This window comes from Adiantum capillus-veneris, chromosome 19 (genome assembly GCF_014529385.1).
Source record: "Adiantum capillus-veneris isolate H3 chromosome 19, ASM1452938v2, whole genome shotgun sequence".
NCBI classification, from domain to species: Eukaryota; Viridiplantae; Streptophyta; class Polypodiopsida; order Polypodiales; family Pteridaceae; genus Adiantum; species Adiantum capillus-veneris.
The window spans coordinates 55043764-55068800 of NC_140949.1; the positions used below are offsets into that span (position 1 = coordinate 55043764).

At 43.4% G+C, this 25037-nt stretch overlaps 1 protein-coding gene across 1 annotated transcript in view; it reads left to right on the plus strand.

Annotated features, from left to right (window-relative positions):
- The first annotated feature begins 5201 nt into the window (after positions 1-5201).
- The window catches only part of LOC147434050 (tryptophan aminotransferase-related protein 3-like), a 31847-nt gene continuing 12011 nt past the window's right edge, over positions 5202-25037 (plus strand). The window contains exon 1 of the mRNA XM_086490664.1: positions 5202-5316. Within this exon, the coding sequence (XP_086346790.1) occupies positions 5216-5316 (101 nt within the window). The 5' untranslated portion in view covers positions 5202-5215. The remainder of the gene's footprint in view (positions 5317-25037) is intronic.

The window sequence follows — 25037 nt, forward strand, 5'->3', positions numbered from 1 at the left end:
CAAAAAAAGTTCACCCCAATTGTTTCTCTTTGCAAGAGTTATGGCATCATGCTAAAAGAAAGAGCGTGCTGCAAAACACACACTCACACACACACACAACACACACACACACACACACACATACACACATGGAGTACACATGCACGTTCTTCTTTGAAAGAGAAGATTGTATTCAACCATTCACATGTTTTCCCTTACCCATCTTTTATACCATAGCAGCCATTTGGCTTAGCTCCCACTCCCTTAAATGTTAGATAGAGCATTGAGGCACTACATGAAGGAGAGTCCCTTTTTGTACGCGAATTATATCCCTTAACTATTTGAGAGTGCGACCATCATACCTACATGAGTGCTCAGCTTTTTGATCACATCAAACTTGCTTTACCCACATTTTAGCCCATACCATGGCCTACATACCTTTCTCTCCTACCACCTCATGGATTCAACTTGTTAGTGGCCACCCTTATATCCATATCTTCAAGCAATTTACATGTTGTACTTGGTCCCACAGGTCCAATCTGACCTTTAGGATAATCCTCTCTCTCTCTCTCTCTCTCTCTCTCTCTCTCTCCCGCCCGTTAACCTTTGAGTCACTGTGATTGTTTCTATGATATTTAAAGTTATGTCCCCCTCTCCTGTTAAGTATGTGACATGCAAGCCCTTGAGTTCAAATATCAAGTTCGTCGGCTAAAATTTTTAGGTCTCTTGTGATATTCTTCTTCTTCTTCTTCCCTTCTCTCTCTCTCTCTCTCTCTCTCTCTCTCTCTCCTCCTCTCTCTCTCTCTCTCTCCTCGCTCGATAGGCAGCATGATGACCTTGTTGCCAACAATGTTTGGATTGGATAAGTTTGCCTAAACTCAATAGCTGAGAGTTGGGATTAGTGGTCTCAAGATTAACGGGTCTCAAACCACGTCACTATGAAGAAATCTCTCTCTCTCTCTCTCTCTCCTCTCTCTCCAGGCTGCATGTCTAGTTTGTAGTATTAAAATGAAGCATGTGAGAGGCTAAGAGCCTGTCGTGTGTACCAGCAACCTGCTTTCTGCCCGGCAAGAGCCAGATCTTCTCTCTCTACTTATCTAATTATGGTAGTTAAGAGCCTCGAAAGGGGCATAGCCTTTCCCACATGTTGACTTGGTTGACTTTTGAGGCCCTCTTGGCTAGCAGGAACCTGTTCAAGATCTATCTCATCACTCACTCAAATCAAGCATTTATCTTTGAAGCCACCGATCTTCTTGACTCGCAAACAAAGCTGGAAGGCTATTTAGCTGTTCCAATTGATCAGGCTCTAAATGACACGGAGACAGTCCTACAATGGAGGCACAGGCATGTAGGCAGCCCTACAATAAGAGACCAGAGTCATCATTTCTAAGGGGAGGCAAAGGCTCACATTAGGTATGCAACACCAAGGAGATTCAAATGAGTAAAGGATTGCTAACTCCAAGACCAAGGCCCATACCCTCGACTGCAATGATTATCCTCCAATGCAATCACATCAGTGTTTTGGAAAAATAATTTTTTCAAAACATACAAATTTGCTTTCCTTTAATTTTCCAAGAGGAAATTTTGAAAATTAGGTTTATTTTGCAGGTTTTAACACTATTTTTCTCTATTTTGGGATAGAATTTCTCCTTTTCTCCCCTTGCCCTCAACCGGTATTTTTGAAATTAAAAACGGCATGATATTAAGTTGAGACACATTTTTCCCAAACACTGATTGAAGACCCGTCTTGCACGACCGTTGCCGTGAGCACTGTAGCAACAGGCAATGCCACCTGTCCCCTAGCAGAACCCCTTTTTTGTTGCCTATGTCAGAAGTTTGAGATGTAAAAACTTGGGAAAGCTAAAAAGCTTGGATGTTCACTTTTGAGCTCTCACATTGTAGCATCCGCTGACTCGCCAAAAAAGATGAAGAAAGTGTGGAGACGATGTGGGACTCTCTCTCTCTCTCTCTCTCTCTCTCTCTCTCCTCTCTCTCCTCTCTCTCTCTCTCGTGGGAGGGCCGCAACTATGCAAAAATGGAGTCCGTCGGGATCAAGGGGGACAGGTAGCGGTAGAGGAGTAGGTGGCTCAGCAAGCGCTTGTGGCGAGTGGGACATGTATTGATCAAAACTCTTGGCGTCCTGGCCAACAGAGATTGAGGTTGTATAAGGGTGTGGGGCTTGTGCGGATCAGCTGTTGGCAGCCAGGGTGTTGATAAAGGATACTACATTCTTGTTGCAGCAACATTTGAGAAGTTGTACATGAACTAAGTGGTGGGTTGTGTTCATGATAGAGTTTGGGAAGGGGGAGGGCATTCTCTGTCAAGCACTAAGGCCAATCAATGGCACCCTCTCTCTCTTTCAAACGAAAATAGACACACACACTCCTCAGCATGACTAAATGGGATTGGTCCTCCCTCTCTCTCTGTGTGTGTGGTGTGTGTTGTGTGTGACACACACACATACAACTGCAGCAAATAACGAAGACGTCTCTCTCTCTCTCTCTCTCTCTCTAAGATCTACGACCCGCACGACAATGCCATAGAAATGAAACATGATCTCCCTCTCTCTCTCTCTCTCTCTCTCTCTCTCCACACACACACACACACACACACACACACACACACACACACACACATGCACGCACACTCTGTCTCCTCTGTCTCACACACACACACACACATGCACGCATTTTTGAGACAGACCAACTTATCGACGCGGGACAATAGCTCGCTCGCTTATTATTTTTTCAAGCTGCAAAGTAGAGTCACCCTTTACAAAAACAAAAGTAATCACCCCCAAAATTGAAGGCTGGCTTGCTAAAAAGTTTGCATACTATAAATATATATATAGTACTAAGTATTGTGACTTTTTGTAGAAGAAGTAAAAAATAAGTCTTTTCATTTTCTACCATCACAATACTTGCTACTTAGCATTCACTTTTACATTTCAAACCAAATGTTTCTTAAGGTTCTTGAAATGAAGGAGAGAGTGACACATGGATGCCCTCTCCTTCCTTGAAACTTTTAAGCTCAATTATATATAGTATAGATGTTCCAAGAAGAATCATTTTTGGCTTTCTAAAAGAAACCCTTAGTGTTGTGCTTGGTTAGGGAGACTTCCATTGTTTTCAGTGCATGATGAGACTTACCTTTCATTTCACATTTGACATGTCTTTACTTTTCTTGCATTCTATTGTTTTAGAATGCTATAGTGAAGCTTTACCTTGCATAAAGTTTGCTGGTGAAACTAGCAAAATTTTTGAGATTTGCAAAATTTTGGGATGACTTTTTCACATATTTCGTCGGTTTTTCTTTCGTTTACCATGGTTTGCAGTTAACTAGTTTCGATTTTCAATCAGCTCAAGACTAAGCTGAGGCAATTCTTTCCCAAACCTGATACCGGTTAATTCAACCTAGCAATTTTATCACTTTCTAATTGTTTTTGAAAGTTTCGTGACCCTTTCACTTGTTTTTTTTTATAAGTGAAGCTTCACCTTGCATAATTTTAGTAAGTTTTACACACGCACACACATACACACATGTGCTTTTTTTTGCATTATTTGTTTTAGAATGCTAAAGTGAAGCTTGACCTTGAATAATTCTAATAAATTATATACACACACATTCACATATATTAATTAGTTCTTTTTGTTTCACCTTTCATTTACAACTTCAGATGGCTTTACATTTCTTGCATTTTATAGCTTGATTCCAGTTAGTGTTAACGTTTGAGAAAGTCTCTTTTATTAAGCCGTTGCTAGTCGAGTTTCTTCCTCATCACTAAGAAGAAAAGAAAACCGAAAGTTAATTGAGATTTGCAAAATTTTTGGACGACTTTCTCACATATTTTATCGTTTTTCTTCTCCGTTTACCATGGTTTGCAGCTAGCTAGTCTTGATTTTCAATCGGCTCACGACTCAGCTGAGGCAATCCTTTTTCAAACACTGATACTAGTTTAATTCAACCTAACAATTTTATCACTTTTTTATTGTTTTTGAAAGCCGTCGTGACCCTTTCAGTTGTTTTTCAAACAAGAGGTCTTGGCTCTTCCTTAGGACTAAGTGGCACGGGCATGGTGGGGTGGGATCTACGACGGGGGCATTGTGGGCCGTAGATCCCAAATGCAGGTAAGTAATCTAGGGTACCTGCATTTCGAAAGTAATCTAGGGTACCCCCACTTTGGGGCGTCGTTTTGAACCCGGGACCTCACGCATGAGAGCACGTACCTTAACCATTATGCCATGTGTGCAATTGTGAAACGTGGAGGCCCTAATCTACTTAAAACATGTAAATTACGAGCGGGTGCCGAAAGTAAATTAGGGTACCGTAGATTACTTTTATTTAAAAAGTAATTTAAGATACCCTAATTTACTTTTGGTGGCTGCCACTAAGATTTACGGCCACAATGCTCCCGTCGTAAATCCCACCCTCCCATGCCCGTACCACTTAGTCCTTATTTTAAAAAGTGATCTACGATACCTTAATTTACTTGTGCGCCACCACTAAGATCTACGGTCCACAATGCCCCCGTCATAGATCCCACCCTCCCATACCCGTGCCACTTAGTCCTGAGACCCCCCCTTCCCCTTAACCCCTAATATAGTGTTACTTAGTGTTGAGGGTCTTGGCTGGCCATCAACAACATAACCAATCAAACCTCATTAAGGGTGAAATTGACTTCCCGCTTGAAAAATGATGGCTGCCCAGAGGCTTGTTGGCTGTTCTTATTTGCGCAATGGGTGGACAAATTTTCTTTAAGTGCCTAAACGTTGGCAGGGTAAAGAGCCTTTGAAGACAGTACCGGGCTGCGCGGGCACGCCTGCTTAAAAGCCTACTCATCGCTGACGTGTCAATCAACTTCTCCTTCCCTCGGCTCCTCCAGCAGAAATCTCTCTCTCTCTCTCTCTCTCACACACACACCCGCGCGCACGTAATGCCTGCTACGAGTCCGCCTAGAGCTGGCGGACGTCAGCTCTTTTCGGCCACCTTTCTCATCTTCTCAGTTTCTTTCAATTTCCTCTTTGCTTCAAGCTGGCTTTGGGGAGGCTCGCCAAAGAACCCGGGCTTACACGCCTTCAGGAACGAGAGGCAGGGACTGTGCTTGATGAGAAATTTCCCACAGCTGGATGGAGTAGACGGGCCGCTGATGCCGCAGAAGCAGTGGCCCTCTTTGATTGTAGCGGTAATGGAGAACTCTACACAGACACAGTTCCTGTGACGGACAAGAATAGCTTCGATGGAGGTACTGAAGAGGCGATTTCATGTGAGTGTTAATGAGTGCTTCTCAGGGCCTCGCTGTGCAGATGCTATCGAGAATTGCAGCGCAAATGTAGACAGGCAAGAGGCTAACATTTCTTTCTTTTTCTTTGCATGAAATTGGAAATTCTATTTGTAAGATTTACTTCTTGGCATTTATAGCATATGCTTTAACAATGGATTAAACTATACGTGTTCGGGCTTGCTCCCTCCAGGAAAATTGCAATTCAAGATACCTAGGGGTGTTTATCTAATGGCCTTTTTCCTTGCATGTGTACACAGAAAGAGTAGGGAGGGAAAGAAGCATGATTTTGGGCAATAGCTCATTTGATTAGGTCGAGCAAATGACCAAGATATCTTTAAGATCAAGCGTTGTATCACTACCTGCATACAAATTGCTGGATAAGGTACCCCCACACGTAGGTAAATTTGTAGTTGCCCTAACCCCCTTTGCAAATAACAATAACCTTCTCCATCACATGTGAGCATCACCCCTAGCAGTCACTTTCGCCCATCTTGCTGCATGAATTCATTTTTCCTCTTGGATTCTCTTTTTGGCATGGAAAATGTGGACTTTTGCTAGATTTTCCAACTGTATGATGGAGACACACTTTCTATGTGTGCTGTTTTTATTAATTTTTTTTCCATAAAAGGGGGCGCTTGTGAATTATATTAGAAGAACAAAATTACATGATATGCTCGTATACAAAACATGTCATGACCGTATACAAAAGCCATCTCAAAATATAGACCGTCGTGCCACCTAGTTACAAGGCTAATTTCATGTACATCATAATGTTCAGCATCTAGAAGATCATTCAGAACTTTTTGGATGTGTTGGAGCAGCCTTGCCTGTACAGCTTTTCACCTTCATTCCTGCACTCGTCAATCATCCTTTGAAGGTGAGTATATAACCGATCAAGCAACACCTCTTGTTGCTTTTTATGTTTGAGTATATGACCCATACACTCGGTCAGCACCTTGTAATTAGCTTGGTATAGACTGCAAATTAAGAGTAGCAAACACAGTTCTCAGACTTTTAGTCCGTAAGAGCCATCAAATAACCTATTATTCCTCTCCTTCCAAATGACCCATAAAAATTCACCCCAATTCTGTTCCATACAACTAAAAGGTGGAGACGGAGTCTCCCAGTAGCATCTGCTTCCAATTCGGGCAAAAGCCCAGTGAAGAATAGAGCAGCCAACATTCTTTGAATTTTAATACAATTCATAAACAGTGAGGATATCCTCCACTTCCCTTTGGCAGTAGACACACAAGCCCGGCCCTAACCCTACTTTCTAAATACGACTACTTGTCCACACAGCTTTATGCAAGATTAACCAAAGCAGAACTGAATGTTTAGCTGGTATTCCACTATTCCACATAGACTTGAACTTAAAGTGCCACTGCGTCCTGTCCAGAGACACATTCCAACGAGCATTAAGTAGAACATGAATTGGGGTAGGCAAAATAGGGGGCAGGGAAGGTGGGTGGGAGAACATACTCCCCTGCTGCCAAAGATGCCTTAGTCTAGGAATAGTACCGAGGGACAGCATCCATTCGGATGCATTGGGAAGCTAGGTCTCCTAGTTTTAACTAGATTCAGTTCCCACAGTTGAAGACGATGTCACAAAGTGATGATGTGGCTGCCCGCTCTATTGAAACCCTAACCCTAAAAATCAAAAACCCTAATTCTATTGAAACCCTAACCCTAAAAAAAGAAACCCTAATTCTTCCCTAACCCTAACCCTAATGCCACGTGGCAGCTGTACAGATCTCCGTGATTTGCACGTGAATTGTGCTGGCAGCTTTTTGACAGTTTTTGAGCCATGCTACACAATTGTTGAGAGAGAGAGAGGGAATCTCTTTGCTTTATTTGAATAAGCAAGAGCGAGAGAAAGAGAAAAGCCTCTTTGCTTTATTTTAGCAAGAGGAAGAGAAAAGAGAAACTGCTTTATTTTTGCAAAGCTTTTGAGCTTTTGATTTTCACCTTTTGGGGCTCTGCTTTTGGCATCCCTTGTACTCTTTAAATAAGTGGGGAGGCCACTCACAACTTAGAGCATGTGGACGCAGAGTCTGAGTGTGAGCGCCTGCCCGCACTCTTGTACTTTGAACTCAGATTAATACAAAAGAAAGACCGAAAGGGCGCCAGTCTTTGAGGCCAATACTCTAGGCACGGAACTCCGCCGGCCAGTGTGAATCAATTGTGAACTGTGACTGTTTTGAAGTGGTTGTTTGGTGCTGTCGCGGTAGATTCTTGACTTGGAGTGTCCTAGTTTGTTACAGACGAGCCTTGTGGATTAGCTCTATATCATTGAGCCACCTGCATTCGGTACTGTGCCACAAGTCTTGCCATTTAACAAGCCCTTTACGTGAATTCTCCTTGCTGTACGGCATTGCTGTAAGCTGAGAGGGAGAATAGGGGGGAGAGACCACCATAGAGAATCAAGTCCTCTGAGAGGAAACTGTACTTGGAGTCCCAGTTAATTCAATGTGACTTCTGTATCGGTTCCACGAGTTTCCACAGTTACTTGAGGAGATCTGATCGCTAGCACGAATTTCATTTGCCCCAAAGAAGATGGTGACCCAAGGGGGTATTCCCAGCCATTCGTTTACTGATTTTGAACTTGTGAAGGTTTCTGAATAGTAGAACCGCCCACTCTTCTTCCCTTTGCTCAAGAGCTCTGATGATTAATTTGACAACAAGTTTTCCGCCCAAGCCGTGATGTTTGTAAGGCCTAATCCCCCTTCCTCCTTTGGGAGGCAACATATGTTTCCACTGAACCTTAGCCATTCCTTGCTTTGGGGATTTTCCTGACCATAAAAGTTTTGATAGACTTTGATGATGCTCTTTCAAGTGGGAGTCTGGGGGACGCCAGCAAGAAAGGAAGAATACCACATAGCTACATAAAAATGCTTAATAACTATAGACCGTCCTGCTATGTGTGCTTGAAACCCCAACCATTTGTTGAGCTTGGTGAGAATCTCTCAAGGACCCATTGCCATCTCTGTCCAAGCGTTACTCTGAAACCAAACGGAATGCCTAGCAATCGGATTATAACTCCATCTTGCAGAATCTTGCACCCTTGGCTGACAATCCAGTTTGGAGGGGGGAGAGAGATGATCGAATACTTGTCTTGTTGTGATTGATCGAGAACCTGAGGCCTTGCAGAAGAAGTCCAAGTATTCCTAGAATGATGCTAAGGACTGTTATCATTCTGGAGAAGACCATTGGTTCTCGTCAGCGAATAGTGAGAGACACTGTTGCTGGCCATTAGGTAAAAGAATACCTTTGAGATTGCCACTAGCCATTTTGGCTTTGACTAACCAGTTGAGGGCGTCTGCAGAGATAGCAAATAGGAGAGGGCAAGGGGCATCCTTCTCTCATTGAATGGTATAGAGGGAAGGCTGACAGTGAGTTATTGAGGGCAACTCTAGCATGTGCATTCCAAGGAGAGTGAGGACAAACCTTATCATCATGGGGCCAAACCCCATCAAACCAGACTCTGGATGATAAACGACCATTCCAACCTGTCATAGGCTTTATCGAAGTCTACTTTGACGAAAACAAAATCCTGGCCAGAAGCTTCAGCGTGTTTGATTCCCTCCCACATGTAGATAATTACTTCCATGATCCTTCTTCCCTTGATAAACCCCTTCTGCTCGGCGCGCAGCCACTCTGTCAAGGCCGGGGTAATTCTACTAGCAATGGCTTTCGCAAACACACTATAAGAGATGTTAACATGGTGAGGGGCCTCCAATTGGCCAACTGTTCCTTAGGGCCTTTTTTATGAAGGAGTTTGATAATACTAGTGTTAATGCTGATTGGGAGAGCTAAGAATTTGACTGCCTCATCACCCATACCAACTTTATGATTGGTGCTATAGTGTCTTTGAAAGCGTGGTAAAATTATGCCGGCAAACCGTCGAATACCTGGGCTTTCTTTATTTTAAGAGCATTGATAGCCCTCCTGATTTCCTGTATGGTGAGTCAGAATCCAGTTGCCTGGCTATGCGGGGAGGGATAACCTGCTTTCGACTATTTTGAATCTGTTCTCTTGCTCCAATTTTGGCGTGGTTAGAGCTCTCTACCGGACTAAAGAGATTAGAGAAATGGGTGTGGACTAGCAGGAGTTCTCCTCCTGGGGATGGATGAAATGCATACTCATTGGCCAATAAATCGGCAATCAAGAAACCTCTTGTCCCACCGATGTGTACTGAAGATAAACTCGAGGACAAGTGAGTCAACCAACTTTTTGGGTCAAAGGAGAAGCAATTGAAGAAACGTAACAAGGGAGTTGACTTCCCTGGTTACTTGGGCCGAAAAACTCTTGACTTTCCTCTATTGTCCCCAGCATCCTACAGGCTTTCAGGACATAATCAAATGTAACCGCATTTAGACCAGCATTCTCAAGTTGCATTTGTTTAAAGAAATTGAGAACCTCCTCATCATGCCCAACATCCTGTCCTACTGCACTTCGACTACGACATGCTTGCAATAAACCCAGATTTAGTGTTATACCACCTGGATCAAATGGTATTAGAAGCGTCTTCTTTACTTTTCAACCCACATTGATTTTTTTCTTGCATCAATAGGCGACTGACATGCATCCATCTCATTGTCCAAAAACTTTATAAACTGCACATCAACCTCAGATACACGTTTTGCATACCCTCCTGAACCTGGCTTTGCAAGCCATTTTGGCTCATAGACTCCATCATATGGTATGGTAGCATCACTCTTCTCCAAGACATTGGAATAGCTCCTCAATTCATGTGATTGCAACTGGAGATCTTGGTCCAAAATCTGATTCGAATACTCATGTTCGATAACTGCTTGAAAATCATCCCAGCTTTGTCTATGTTTTTCTTGAATCTCTCGAACGCGACCATTAATTTCAGGTATCAGTAATTCCATCTCTTGCACATAAACCTGGAGATAACCAACAATATCATATCCATCGAATAATTTCTTCTCATTATACACAAACTGCAGAGCGATTTCCACTGTTGTTTCAATCCATTCTTCTTCTAGTCTTGCTACCTGACCTTGCGCTGAAGCATCTGTATAATCTCTCCTTTGGCTGTCGAGGCATTGTCCACCCCATACGCCATAGTTTCTTCAATCTGATCCAAAATATCTTCTCCTACTGCAGTTATCATCACTCCAACCCCAGCTCTTTCGCGTTGGGTCCACCACAAATGCCAAGAAGAGTTGTGCGCAGTGGCGGGAAGACGCCGGGTCCCTAGTTGTGGGAGTTTGTAGCTGAGATAAAGAAAGTAATTAAAATCACTTAAGTGAAAGCGGATATATACAGAGGGCTGATCCCTAATCACTGATCTTTGAACATTGCAGATATATATAAATCCTGGTGACAATCCTATGATTCCCAAATGCTGGTGCTCAAACTCAGTGATGGAATTCTGGAGTGGGTTGGGTAGATAGGTAGCCGGAGGGTCCGATCTCCCTCGCATAGCCCTTGCTTGCCAACCGCTCCTCCGACCATGAATTTTTCAAATCCCCTTTTATTCAAGCTTAGCCCAAACCATGAAGTGGACGTATTTTTTCCTGTTGTCGCTTTTCTTCTCCATCCATGCCTTCTTGGCTACTGCCTTCAACACTTTCTTCTTTTTCAGCTTGCTAGTTAGTATTCACCAATTTTTGTTACAGAGTTTCAAAAAATCCAAAATCTGTTTTGTGTCATCCTCCGTTGCACCTGGTGACCCATGACAAGGCATGAGCCCCATTTGAACAGGATGCACTTGAGGATGTGAGAAGCCGGCTATGAGTCCCCAATTGCTGCAAACTGCTGGATCGCATATATAGTGTTCCTTCGTTTCTGGCTCTATGTCACATAGCTCGCATATCCGCTCCTCTGGGGGTGTCGAAGTGTATCTCCCTATCTCTATGTACAGCTGATGAGAGGAAGTGCGAAGCTGGCCTAGCGCACATCGGAGTCCATGCTGTAACAAACTTGGACACCCCAAGTCAAGTAACTACCGCGACACAACAGAGATTCACTTCAAAAGAGTTCACAATCCACAATTAGGTTGACACGGCCCGGCGTAGTTCCGTGCCAAGAGGTATTGGCCCCAAAGATTGGCGCCCCTTTTGGTATTTCTTTTTGTATCGATCTGTGTTCAAAGTACAAGAGAGTGGGTAGGTGCTCACTCTCAGACTCTGCGTCCAAATGCTCTAAGAAGTGAGGCCTTGCCCACTTATTTAAAGATACAAGGGATACCCAAAAACAGAGCTAAATTTTTGGACCAAATTTCTCTATAAGCTTGGATTTGGCTTTAGATAGGCTTATTCAGTGGATTTATGAAGTTTGGATAGATTTTGGGCTAAAAATGGCTCTGGAGACATCATACGCGTATGATGTCTTTTTCATCAATTTTGCATGGGATTGGTTCTGTGGACTCCCCATGTACTAGTGAAGGACTGTTCCTACTCAAATCTTGGTTTGGACTTGAGTATGTTGGATTTGGGCCAAAAATAGGCTTTAGGTGAAGGATTTTCCCTCAATTGGGCTAATGGGGTGATCCTCTTGACCAAATGGTTCCAAATTTCATATGTAGCATGTATTAGATATATATAATGGATGTATGATGACAAATGAGCAGTTTTGGCTCTGTAAGTGCAAATAGACATCATACGCGTATGATGTCTTTTGTGTCAAAATGGTGGTTTTTGGTTGTAGATAGCTTGTAGATGTGTTTAACAACAATCCTACAAAGTTTCAATGAGTTTGGAGTTATTTTGATAAAATTAGGACCAAAAATCAATTTTATGGCCTACTTTGCGTCTTTTTGGTTTTCCTTGGGTTTTCTATCATCTCTCCCTGCCTGCTGAGTCCCAGCATCAGCATTCTCCTTCTGAATTAGTCGGTAAATGGCCTCCTGCTCAAGCTGATCCCGCCGGTCTGTGGTCATCTCTACCTCATAAGGTGTGAGAGAATGATAGGTTTTGGTGTCAGGATCATAGAGTGTACGCTTTCCCTTGCTCAATCTGGTTCTGGCCAGTTTATGACAATGCGAAGCAATATGGATCCATCCTTCGGGAAGAGGCTTATTGGTTTTGACGCGAGCTTCGAAAAGAATCTCAGCCATCTCCCTGTACTGCGGTGCCAAACCCGGGTTTGCTGCAATGTCTTTCTCAGGCAGTTTGGAAGATTCGACCGTGAGCTGTAGTAGCTGATTAGTAATATTAGTCAATCCTCTGACCTGAATCTTCCACTGGCCCATACACAGCTAAATCCTGTGTAGCTCTTCCTTCATTGCGTGGATGTCATTGATTTGAAGAGCATCATTGAGCAATGTCTGCCAAGTCTTCCATTCCACAGTTGATCGCTCATACCAATCCCTAAGCTCATCAGTTATTTTGAAATATGTGAGTCAATCAACTGGTTCTTGATGTTGAGGATACAACGCTGGAAAAAATCTTGGCAACTCAGTTTCTCTTGCTGGAACAGCCAAGAGAACTGGTGAATCAGGCACAAATTCCAAGAAATTCAGATCTGTCTGGTTCTCTTGTTGCATCATCTTCCTAGTAATTCTTACTAGCTGAAATAGGGTTCGAAGAGCAGTTGCCTGTGCTCCTACTGACATTCGCGTTTGGGGTCCTCTGCTAGTGGCTGTCTGGTTCTCCAGGATAGCTTTCACTCTCTGGTCCAAAACACCTCTGGCAGTTTGTAGCTGTACCAGAACATCCTTAAGTTGGACCCTAACATCCTTCATGCAGCGGTAAGTTGGTTTGTTACCCAGCAGAAGTTCCAGTTCTAGAGCTAAAGAGTGACAATCTGCAGTAGACTGTCTTTGCCTGTGCGGGTTTACCACTTTCTCATCAGCATTGAGTATCCATTCTGGAACTCATTCCAACAGCTGAACTGTACTGGGATGCGGAGGTAGTCTGCAGGCTTCTTTATCATGGAAAGCCGCAGATTTCCAATGTTCCACCATTTCCCTGGCTCCCAGATCAAACTTTATTACTCAGAGACCAGAGAAACTGGGTTAGAAGAAGTCACTAAGGAACTGGAGGTTGTTGATCAAGAGAGCAAGAGATCAAGAACCACTTTCTCATCAGCATTGAGTATCCATTTTGGAACTCGTTCCAACAGCTGAACTGTACTGGGATGCGGAGGTAGTCTGCAGGCTTCTTTATCATGGAAAGCTGCAGATTTCCAATGTTCCACCATTTCCCTCTGCAACGATAGCCTGGGTTTCTTCAAGAGTTTCTCTTGATCTCTTGAGAATCAGATTGGAGGAGTTTCCAGAATCAGATATTTTTGGTCTTTTCCATGTGCAACCAGTTCCAGCTTCAGAACCAGTACCTGAAGAATCAGATCAGGCTGATTTAAGAACCAGTACTAGTATGGTCCAGCCAGAGTGGGAATCAGTTCAGAACCAGTATGAACACATTTTCCAAATTTTAAGTGGCCAACGGTCAAATGGTATGCCAGTGATAATTATTACAAGGATGGGTAGCAGTCTTGTCCAATGCATGTTTGCCACGTCAGCAACGGCGCACACAAGTCTAGGTGCGGCGAGTGGTGGAGCTTTTATGGCGCGAACACGTATAACAGTCAGGAGAGTTAGCATTTTTCCTCATAAATCTCCCGCGCGGCGTTTTCCTCCTGTCAACCATTCGCCATCGCCAAGCTCCGAGGTTTCTTCACTACAGCCGCAAACTTCAATCTCTGACGAGACAGCTGACTGTCAGACAACCTTACCAGCGACACCAGGCAACGGCTTTAACACAAGTAAGTCCTCTTCGCCTTCGCCTGTTTCATCCTCGTCGACCTCACAATGTATGGGTAGAAGGAAACGTTCAGAGAAGATGCAGGAAACTCTTGAAGAAACCCAGGCTATCATTGCAGAGGCAAAGGCAAGCCTTCCTGTTCTTCCATACAGTAAAATCCAACGATATGTCTTTACTGATCATGCAATGACTCTGCTACAACTCTGGGATCTGCGAGTTGTATTGCAAGCGACAAGGATTGCTTTTGATGCAGGGATCATCAAGCAAGTTCTTGATTCCTTTGATGTAGAAAACAGCAGTGCTATGATAAATAATAGGAGGGTGTCAGTGACACCAGAAGCCATTGCATTTGCATTTCGGATGCCCAATGAGCCTAAACCATCGGTGGCAACTGCGCAGCAAATAAGTATTGCTCTAAAGGAGGATGAAGCAGCTCGAAAGAAGCGCAAGGCAAGTGCTCAAGGAGTTCCAGTAGCAGGACTGGAAGCCTCCGCTGCTTACAGGTTTGTAGCCGAAGCAGTCAGTCTTAAGAATAACCCAACTTATGTGTCAGAAAAATTATTTGCTATGCTGTTGGCCAAGATATTGGATCCACAAGTCCATATCAACTTGTGTCAAATACTCTCGCATAATGTACTTCAACAGACTGCCAAGTTGAAATCTCAAACTGTTTTCAAGGCATGGTATGTCTGGCAATTTCTGTATTGGGCTACTGCTGCAGATGTTAATGAGCAGGTAAAGTTGGCTTGGAGTGAGCAGCCTATTTCTGAACCTAAGAAAATTGAACTGTCCTCAGACGACGAGGAAACGGACAGTCAAACGATTTCCAATGACCTGAAAAGGAAAGCCAGTGCAGAGGAAGCTGGCAGTTCAAAGAAGCCAAGAATTACACTGACAAAAAGCAGTGAGTTTCTGAAGCGAATAGAAAGCCAGGTTAAGGCAGTGAGCACTGAGAAAGCTGAGAGAAGTAAAACGGAGCAGCATATTGTTCAGCAAACTATGCCTGATCAGTTAGTTGGTGCTACTGGGAAAGATCAGGTAAAGCCAGTCACTGAGGCAAAGGTACCAGACCAGTCAGGGGACAAAGGCAAGAATCAATTGGATAAGGGGAAAGGTCCAGCGTCCTCAACTATGTCTGAAACAGTTCCTATCATTTCTCAAAACCCTCTGCAACTGGTTAAAAAGGATAAGTTACAGCAAATGCAAACTTAGAAATTAAGAGGGCATCTTTTACTCACCAAAACTGATTATGCATCTCTACCTTATGCAGCTCCTGTGGCAATATATGAACCAATTGATTCTGATCCAACAACGGTCAAAGACAGATGTTCAGTACTGATACAGTCCTCTTGGAATACCATTGTCAGCTGTATGGGACAATTGGTGGAGGCTGCAGGATCAGAAGATGAAGTTAAAAAGCTTAAAGCTGACTTGGCAGAAGCACATCATCAGATTGCCACACTCCAGAAAGCCCAGGAAGTGCAGAACATACAGCACAGGGTATTGGAAGCTCAATCAGAAAGAGCTCAGGAGTTGTTGAACAAAAAGTTAGCTAAAGCTGAATCTGAAATTATGATCATAAAGAATCAAAGGAATGAAGCATCGAGAGCTGCCGAGCGAGCTGAAATGGGGCTCAGAACGAAGCGGGCAGAATTTAGAAAGCTGCTATTACACCATACAGCTCTGAAGCGTTCGCTGACGGACAGATACATCTACAATAGCTTGTCTGAAATTTTGAAACCCGTAGGCAATGCTGTTTTTGATTTAGAAAATTTAAAGTCCTTGATGGAAAGTCTGCAAAGTGATTTGCAGGACAAGGTGAGTGAGTTCAACAATGCTCTGATGAACCAAGCCATCATGGATTATATTGAGCAGCAGACATCCCCAGAGGAGGACGAAGAAGAAGAAGATGAAGCTGATAAGGAGGAGGATAATCAAGAAGCCGGGCATACACAGGATGATGATGATGCCTCACCACCATCTCCACCCCCAGGACCTGGTACTGGTGGGACAGGGCCAGATGAAGGAGGCCAGTCACAGCCAGACCAACCAGACTAGACTGAGGAACAGCAGGAAAGACAGGAAACAGAACAACAGTCGGCTCATCAGCAGACTGAAGAACAGCAGCCCAGTAACACTGGAGATAATCCAACTAATCAGTCCCATCATAGCAGAGAGGCTAAAGGGAAAATGAAGGTTAAGGATGAAGGACCAGTGAATGATCATCAGCATTCACTGCAGCTCATTACCTTGAATAAGCAGCTGAGACATCAACAAGCCTCCATCACCAGACAGTATCTGGAGGATGATGCTCTATGGACTGATTTAGAAAGGTTCCGAAGATTATATGTGGGAGCCAGGGAAATGGTGGAACATTGGAAATCTGCGGCTTTCCATGATAAAGAAGCCTGTAGACTACCTCCGCATCCCAGTACAGTTCAGCTGTTGGAACGAGTTCCAGAATGGATACTCAATGCTGATGAGAAAGTGGTTCTTGATCTCTTGCTCTCTTGATCAACAACCTTCAGTTCCTTAGTGACTTCTTCTAACCCAGTTTCTCTGGTCTCTGAGTAATAAAGTTTGATCTTTGCTCCATTATATACTCCGGCAACATTAGTCCCGATTTGTCTTTTAATTTGACCGTGCCATTGGAGAAGACCCAATCAACCTCAAAAGGTCCTGCCCAGGCAATCTTCAAATTCGGCTTCTTTGGACCCAGTCTTAACTGATATAGAAGCACTAAGTCTCCTTTCTGGAATTCTCAGACTTTAATTTGGCGATCATGCCAGTGCTTCCTTCTTTGTTGAACAATTTCCTGTCTTCTTTTTTTTTTTTTTCTTTTTTTTCCAATTTAGCTCTTTGCCTGAGTTCATCTAACTGCATTAGTTCATCCAGTCGTTTCTTAAGATTATGGTTGAAGTCTAGTCCATACTTTAAGCCATTCTCAGACTAGGGCTATATAAACTCCATAGGAACCACAGCTTCAGTTCCATACACCATTCTGAATGGTGTCATTCCAAATAGTTACCTTATAAGCTGTCCTATAAGCCCAGAGAGCAGTCTGAAGCTTCAAATCCCACTGGTCTGGTTTCTTTTATACCACCTTAGTGAGATAGTCTTAATTGTCTTATTGCTACTTTCAGCCTGTCCATTGCATCTGGGATAGTAAGGAGTAGATTTCCGATGCTTGACTGAAAGCATATCCAATAGGATTTCCATAGTATCATTGATGAAATGTGTCCCTTGATCGGTCACAATTTCCACTGGACATCCATATCGGCAGACAATATTCTCAAACAGAAATCTTGCAGTTGACTTGGCTGTGTTGTCAGGAAGAGCCTTAGCTTCAACCCACTTGGTAACATAACAAGTAGCCATCACGATGTACTTGTTCTTCCTGGGAGTCACCTTCTTAAAAGGTCCCATAAAATCCAATCCCCATTTCATGAATACTCCCAATGGTTGTATTGGCATTAAGGGAGTTATGTCTGCAGCTGTTGGTCAGCCTATTCTCTGGCATATATCACAAGTTTTACAAAAGCTTCTGACATCAGCAATCATTATTTGCCACCATAGACCTGCTTGCAGAATCTTCTTGTAGGTTACTTCGTTGGAAAAGTGTCCACCAGACTCTCCATTATGTGCCTCTGAGATAACTTGCATTCTTCCCTCCATTGGAACACATCTCCGAAGTATACCATCCACACCCAATCGATAAAGTACTCCCCCAATGATGGTAAATTTCAGGCTTTTTATGATCAGAGCCTTCTTCTGATTCTGTTTCCAATCTTCTGGAAAGGCACCTTGGAAAAGGAATTGATAAATATCATACCATTCAGGATCCACTGATTCTTCTGCTTCTAATTGAAATAAATCAGCATCCACTGGTTCATCTCTCAGAGGTGATTCTGAATATCCTTCTGTACTTCTGGAAAGGAAGTCAGCTCCACAGTGGTTTCGGCCAGGCTTATAGAAAATTCTGAACTCAAATTCCATAAGGAACATCATCCATCTTATCGGCCTGCCTTGAATAATGACTTTGTTAATCAGAAACAGAAGAGCTTGATGATCCACATAAAAATGGAATAACTTCCCCAATAGGTAATGCCTGAACATTGTAGCGCTAAAAACCATTTCGAGGGCTTCTCTTTCAGTAGTCGTATAGCCTTGTTCAGCCTGACTGAATCTCCGACTAGCAAAATAGACCGGATAGTCTGTCCTGCCATTTGGCTGAGCTAATATTGCCCCCATTGCCAATCCTGAAGCATCTACGTGTACATGAAAAATAATATCCCAATTCGGCTGCCTGAGGACTGGTTTACTTGTAATGGCTTTTTCAAATTCTGGAAACTCTCCTCACATTCAGCAGTCTAATTGAACTTACTGGTCTTCTTTGTAAGGTCATATAGTGGTACTGCTTGAGAAGCAAATTTGTGTACAAATCTTCTATAAAAATTCACATACCCCAAGAAAGAACTCAACTCAGAAGCAATTCTAGGAGCTTTAGCTTGCTGGACACATTGTATTTTGTCATTGGCCATTTCTATTCCATTGCGGGAAACCACATATCCTAGTAGCTATCCCTTCCAAACCAGAAATACTGATTTAAATGGATTCAAGCAAATCCTTTTCTCCTAATAGCGTTTAAAAACCATCTCTAGGAATAGAAGGTGCTGTTCCTCAGCTGAATAGACAGTGAAGTCATCCATGAAAATGGCGAGGAACCGATGAAGAAATTCATTAAACATCTCCATCATACACCGCTGAAAAGTAGTTGGTGCATTGCACAGGTCAGAAGGCATCACCAGATACATGAATGCTCCCCACTCAGAAAGTGGTCTTGGCCCAATCTGTAACTGGTTATAGCCGCTATAACCATCCATGAAGCTATACATCTCATATCCTGCGATCTCATCAAGCAACATATCAGTAAAAGGTAAGGGAAACGGATCCTTAATGGTCTGGGCATTTAGTTTCCTATAGTCGACACAAACCCTTAATTTCCCATTCTTCTTAGGAACGACGACTATTGGAAATAACCAATCACTACTTGCTACCTCCGTAATGAACCCAGCCTTGAGAAGATTATCATTCCCCTCCTTGACCTTCTTTGCATAGTTGGGGTTCATCCGGTATCTTTGCAATCTGAGTGGCCTAGCTTCTGGTTTCAATGGTATTCGGTGCTGACAGACTTCAGGATCTACTCCCTTCAAATCTGTATATTCCCAGGCAAATACATCTTTATAGTTCTGGAACATTTTCCTTGTCTTTTCCTTCATTGCCGGTTTCAGGTGCTTGTTGACTTTGATCATTCTGGGATTTTCCTCTGATCCCAGGTTCCACTCCTGCACTTCTTGATCATCTGGAAGCAACCAATTTGATCCTCCTCCTTTTCGTTTGGTCGAATCTTCAGCGTAGTCCCAAGAAGGTCCATTCATCTCTGAATCATTATTCTGATTTAGTGGATCCTCTTCAGAACATACTGATGCTTCTATTTTGCCAGTATCCGTTGGTTCCTCCATTCTTCCAGTTAGCTGAACGGTTCTTTCCCCTGTATTGACTTCAGTAAACTGATCAGGGAATTGTCTTTTTTGCTTGTCAGCTTGTTCTTTGTTTATTAGGATTGCATTCAAATCAATTTCTGCCAAAGGAAAGATGTTCATTGCTGCTAGCATTCGCTCAATTTTCTTAGCTCGGTATTTCTAACAGAACTCCTTCGGCCTCAGTTCCTTTTTCCATCTCCTGGTGTTGTTGGTTTGGATTTTGATTTTGCCACTGGCCCCTTCTGTGATTAAGGTCTGGTTGGCGTAGTCATGAACAGCATGTGCTGTTCTTAACCATGGGCGGCCTAATAGCATTCCATATGCTCCCTGGACATCCAAAACTAGGAAACTAGTTTTGAATTTTTCCCTCCCCACTCTTATCTGCATGTTTTCAATCATGCCCGTTGCTTGTACGACTCGATGATCTGCCATTCTTACTTTGAATGGTGTTGGTTTCATGTTAGTGATACCCATTCTTTGCTGAAGATGGGCTCCCAATATATCGACTCCTGCTCCTCCATCCAGTACGACGCTTGAGAGGTTCCCACTGCTTCCTGATCTTGTAATCTACCTGAATAAGTGGAACTTCATCATCCCGGACAGCCTTCAGGTCCACCGTTCTGGCCTCTGCCTCAGTCTTCCTGCGTTGTCTGATAAAGTTGGCCACCTCTGGTAAGGTCTTTCTTATATCCTCCAGTTCTACAGTCAGCTTCGGGATTCTCTCACAAATTTTCACATGAATTTCCTCTCGCTCCTGGTCAGACTGATTGTCAGAACTTGAAGAACTAGTGTCTTCACACTCTTCCACTCCCATTTCATCAGCTAGTCCGTGTACTACAGCCAGCATGGTCTCTGTCATGGCCGGTACTGACTGATCTTTATCAGTCGATTGGGCTGGTATCTTCTGAATGACCCTAGCCTTGGAACTTTCCGGCTGCTCTGGCAGCTTCTTAGCTAAATCCTCTGTGATTTTAGCTGCTAGTTCCCGTTGCTCTTGCCACTCATCTACCACCTTTTCTTTACCTTTGGCCTTCCAAACTTCCCTTTGCTGGGCCCACTTGCTGGTGTTAGGATTAGCTGGTACTTCTGAAATGTCTGGAATTTCTTCAATGATTACTTCCTTGCTCCTGGTAACTACTCTGATTGGGACTGGCTCTGGTGCCTTAGCCTCAGTAGCAGTCGTTACTGGTGCATCTGGACATTGGGTTGCAAAATGACCATACTTCTCACAGGTGTAGCAATTCATGCTTCTGGTCTGGAAGTTGCCTCTTCCTCTTCCTCTTCCCATTCTTGGTTGGTATCTGTCTCGTCCTTGACCAGTACCACTGGTACCTGGTCTTTCTTCTTGGGCTACTTTGATTGGCTCTGCCTTCACTGGTTCAGTGTAGGCAACCACTGATAGATCCTTTCCTTTCTTAAAATGATGAATTCGGATGCCACAATTATTCCATAGGTGACCGAAGGCCTTGCAGTAGGTACATTGTGGGCATTCCGTGGAGATGTGGTCCTTGGATTTACATCTTGAACACCAAGTCTCCATCTTCCGGACCGGCTGTCTTGTGTGGCTAATCTCTGCAATTTGCCTAGCCATTTCTTCAATTCTCTTGGTCCATGATCCTTTCTTTGATTTTTCCTTTGTCCGATTATCGGAGCTGCTGGATGTTTCACTGGAATCGGTTGCTTCAGTAGCCGAACTACTGCTACTGGTCCTTCGCTTCTTGTGGCTCTTTTCTTTCTTAGCCTGTTGTTCCAGTTTTAATGCTCGCTGGACCAGGTCGTTGGATTTCTTTGTAGGGGCTGGTACTTCTTGTTCTCTCAGCTTCTTGCTTCTGAACCCATTCAGAAACCATGCCCTTAATCTCTTCTCAGACGGTGGTTCTTGCAACTGTCTGGTCAGTTCTTTGATCTTTTGGACATAGTTGTGGACTGACAAATTCCTCTGTTTGATCTGATATAATTCACAGAGAATATCCTCATCCCCTCGATTGTCGGAATATTCCAACCTGAAGGCCTTAAGTAATTTATTATATGATCTCAGTTGGCATGCAGGGTAATGGTAATACCATTTCCTTGCTGCTTCCTCCAAGGTTTGTGGAAAGTATTCCCCCCAATCATCTTCATCAATGTTTTTTAGTTCAGCATACTGCTCAAAAGCTTGTATGTGAACATCAGGATCATCCTTTTTCCCTCCTTTCAACATGGGAAAGGAAATCTTCAGGGAAGCGGTGTAATCATTTCGATTACTGTTAATCCCGCCAGTTCTCTTCTTGGCTTCAGACTGACGCTTGGGAACCTTCTTGCAATTGTCAGTGTCAGCATCCCAGTCAATCTCTGTCTCTGTCTCGGTATCAGTATTCTCTCTGTTTTGTCTACTAGAAGTTCGGTGACTTCCCTTTCTGCCTTTGATATGCTCATCTTTCTGGCGAGACTGAGAACTCTTGGAACTCTTTGCCTTTCGTGCTTCCCGTTTTGCCCGTCTGCGTCGAGAATGATTGGAGTGCTGTGAGTCCTGCGTCTCATCAGCCTGACTATGCTCCTCCTGAGCCTTAGTGTCAGTCATTTTCTCTTGCTTGGGGTCAGACTCTCTTCCTGACTCCTCAGGAATGGGGTCCACACGATTGGTAGATTTCCGGCCACGATTGGATTTTGGTGCCATTTGTTGAAAACTTCAACTGGGAGAAGAGTCTTTCAGTCAACGAGCTTCAGCTCTAGCCACCGTGATCGCCAAAATGGAATTGGAGCTGATCTCTTGAGACAGCTAATTCCAGTGTTGAAGGATTTCAGCTACTTAGAGTAGGAAGAGTTCAGACAGCAGACTAGACAGAAATCAGTGACTAGACTGAAATATGAATACTGAAATGAGAATCAGACTTAGAGACTGGAATAAAGTTCAGATTCAGATTCAGAAGACTGTTGAGAAGTGAGTATCACTGGAATATATATATATCATGATTGAGATTACAGTGAATATGATTACAGAGAGAGAAAGTATAGCCGACAATACTGTCACTGATGCTCAAGTGCAATTATAGCTCAAAGCGCTAATACAAGTGATAACAATTGCCAACCCGATATCAAAGTAATGGGCCCTATTTATATGCTTCGGGTTTACCGTAGTAATTACTCTAGTAATTACTAAGTGATTCACTACCCATCTTCTAAGAACACGTTCCCACATGGTGACGCGCCAACCGTCTTCACCCACCGCACTAGATTCGCCTATGCTAAAATCGGGGTTCTATCGGAGTAGACTATGCTAAACCGAATGCTTCAAGGCAAAGTTTCACAATCTGAGGAGTATCTGCTAGGTCCTCCTCCTCCATCCACTTTGCATCCAATGTAGGATAGTTCTTGAATTTAACCAAGAACCACCTAATCACTTTACCTTTAATCTTTCTATCTTCATGTGCCTGTATTTGTTCTGGAACGAGTATCTCCTCGCTTTCCTCCACTTCCGGTTGCTCATTTGGCTCCCCATCATTGGGCTCATCGCCTTTAAAAGGCTTCAAGAGACTCACATGAAAAGCATTGTGAATTCTCCAAGTATCAGGCAGCTTCAGTCTAAAGGAGACATCATTTATCTTTTATTTTATCTGGAAAGGTCCATAGTATCTCATGCTAAGCTTTGGAAAAAGCCGCTCCTTTCGCTTTTTCTTTCTTAGGCGTGCCTTCTCAAAACGTAAGAATCGTTCTCCTTTAATTTTAAATCGTGACGGTGTCGATCTACTCCCTTTTTGTGTTTTTCTTAGATTTCTCTAAAGCCTCCTGGACCTTGGCAAAAGCAATGTTCAAGTCCCTCGTGTACTAGTTGGCTTCAAAGATCTTATCTTTCGTGCTTAAGAAGGGTGGAACCTTCGGAGCACCTTCAATAATCTCAAATGGCGCCTTCCCCGTCGAAGAGTGAATCGTGTTATTGTAGGCAAATTCCACCAAAGGTAAAAACCTTTGCCATTGAGTCTTTTGATCCGAGATGTAAGACTTCAATAAATCCAGTACGACTGAATTTACTATCTCAGATTGCCCATCTGTCTGCTGGTGGAGTTCCGCCCAAGCTGAAATCGGGGTTCTATTGGAGTAGGCTATGCTAAACCGAATGCTTCAAGGTAAAGATTCACAATCTGAGGAGTATCTGCCAGGTCCTCCTCCTCCATCCACTTCGAATCCAATGCGGGATAGTTCTTGAATTTAACCAAGAACCACCTTATCGCTTTACTTTTATCTTTCTATCTTTATGTGCCAATATCTGTTCTGGAATGAGTATCTCCTCGCTTTCCTCCACTTCGGGTTGCTCATCTCGCTCCCCATCATCGGGCACATCGCCTTTAAAAGGCTTCACGAGACTCACATGAAAAGCATTGTGAATCCTCCAAGTATCGAGCAGCTTCAGTGTAACAGACTTGGACACTCCAAGTCAAGAATCAACCGCGACAGCACCAAACAACCACTTCAAAACAATTCACAGATCACAATAGATTTGCACTGGCCCGGCGGAGTTCCGTGCCTAAAGATATTGGCACCAAAGTCTGGCGCCCCTTTCGGTATTTCTTTTTGTATTAATCAATCATCAAAGTACAAGAGAGCGGTTAGGGTTTCACTCTCAGACTCTGCGTCCAGATGCCCTGAGAAGTGAGGCCCTCACCACTAATTTAAAGGTTACAAGGGATGCCCAAAAGCAGAGCCCCAAAAGCTGCAAAGCAAAAGCAGATTCTCTCTCTCTCTCTCTCTCTCTCAATGAGAGTCAGTAAAAAGCAAGTTCTCTTTTTCTCTTTCTTTCTCCCGAATCAAAGCGAAAAGCTGAGATTTGCGTCGCTCAAAATTTCCCAAAAAAAAAATAAAATAATAATAATAATATTCCGCCTCCGCGATTTCCGGAAATTAGGGTTTTTGGCAGAAATTAGGGTTTGCAGGAATTTTAGGGTTTCTGCTATCCGCCACGTCATCACTTTGTGACATACCCCCCTCTTGAAAGCATTGTAATCGACCGCGATTACGCCTGCAAAACCGACAAAAGCCATAAACCGTCTTAGCAGACACTGACTGTTAGTACCTACGTACTAGGAACACACATCTGCACATGTACAAAATCGACAGTCACATCACACGACATCACCAGACATCACAGGACATCACATGACATTCAACATTCATTCGGATCTTAGACCATGATTTATCGGCAATGTAGCTAGCAATCACATCTAGGTCCAATCGGGACCTCATCGATGTCCGATTGACTAACCCCTATTGCAACCATGTCTATTCGAGATCAAGTAGACCAAAATGCTGCAGTCATTTCGTCTATCAGTTCCTGCACTCACAAGAAGTCAAGAACAAATCAGTATCATTATCAGGAATTCCATTTCATAAAGTCATCCAGCAGAATACTGTCAACTCTCAGTATCCCTGAAGCTCAAAGAGACATCAGTGACTTTAGTATCAAAATCGAGGCATCTGTTGACAAAGGAGCGGAGTAACTCCCCTCTTGTGCATCCCACTGCACCAGAT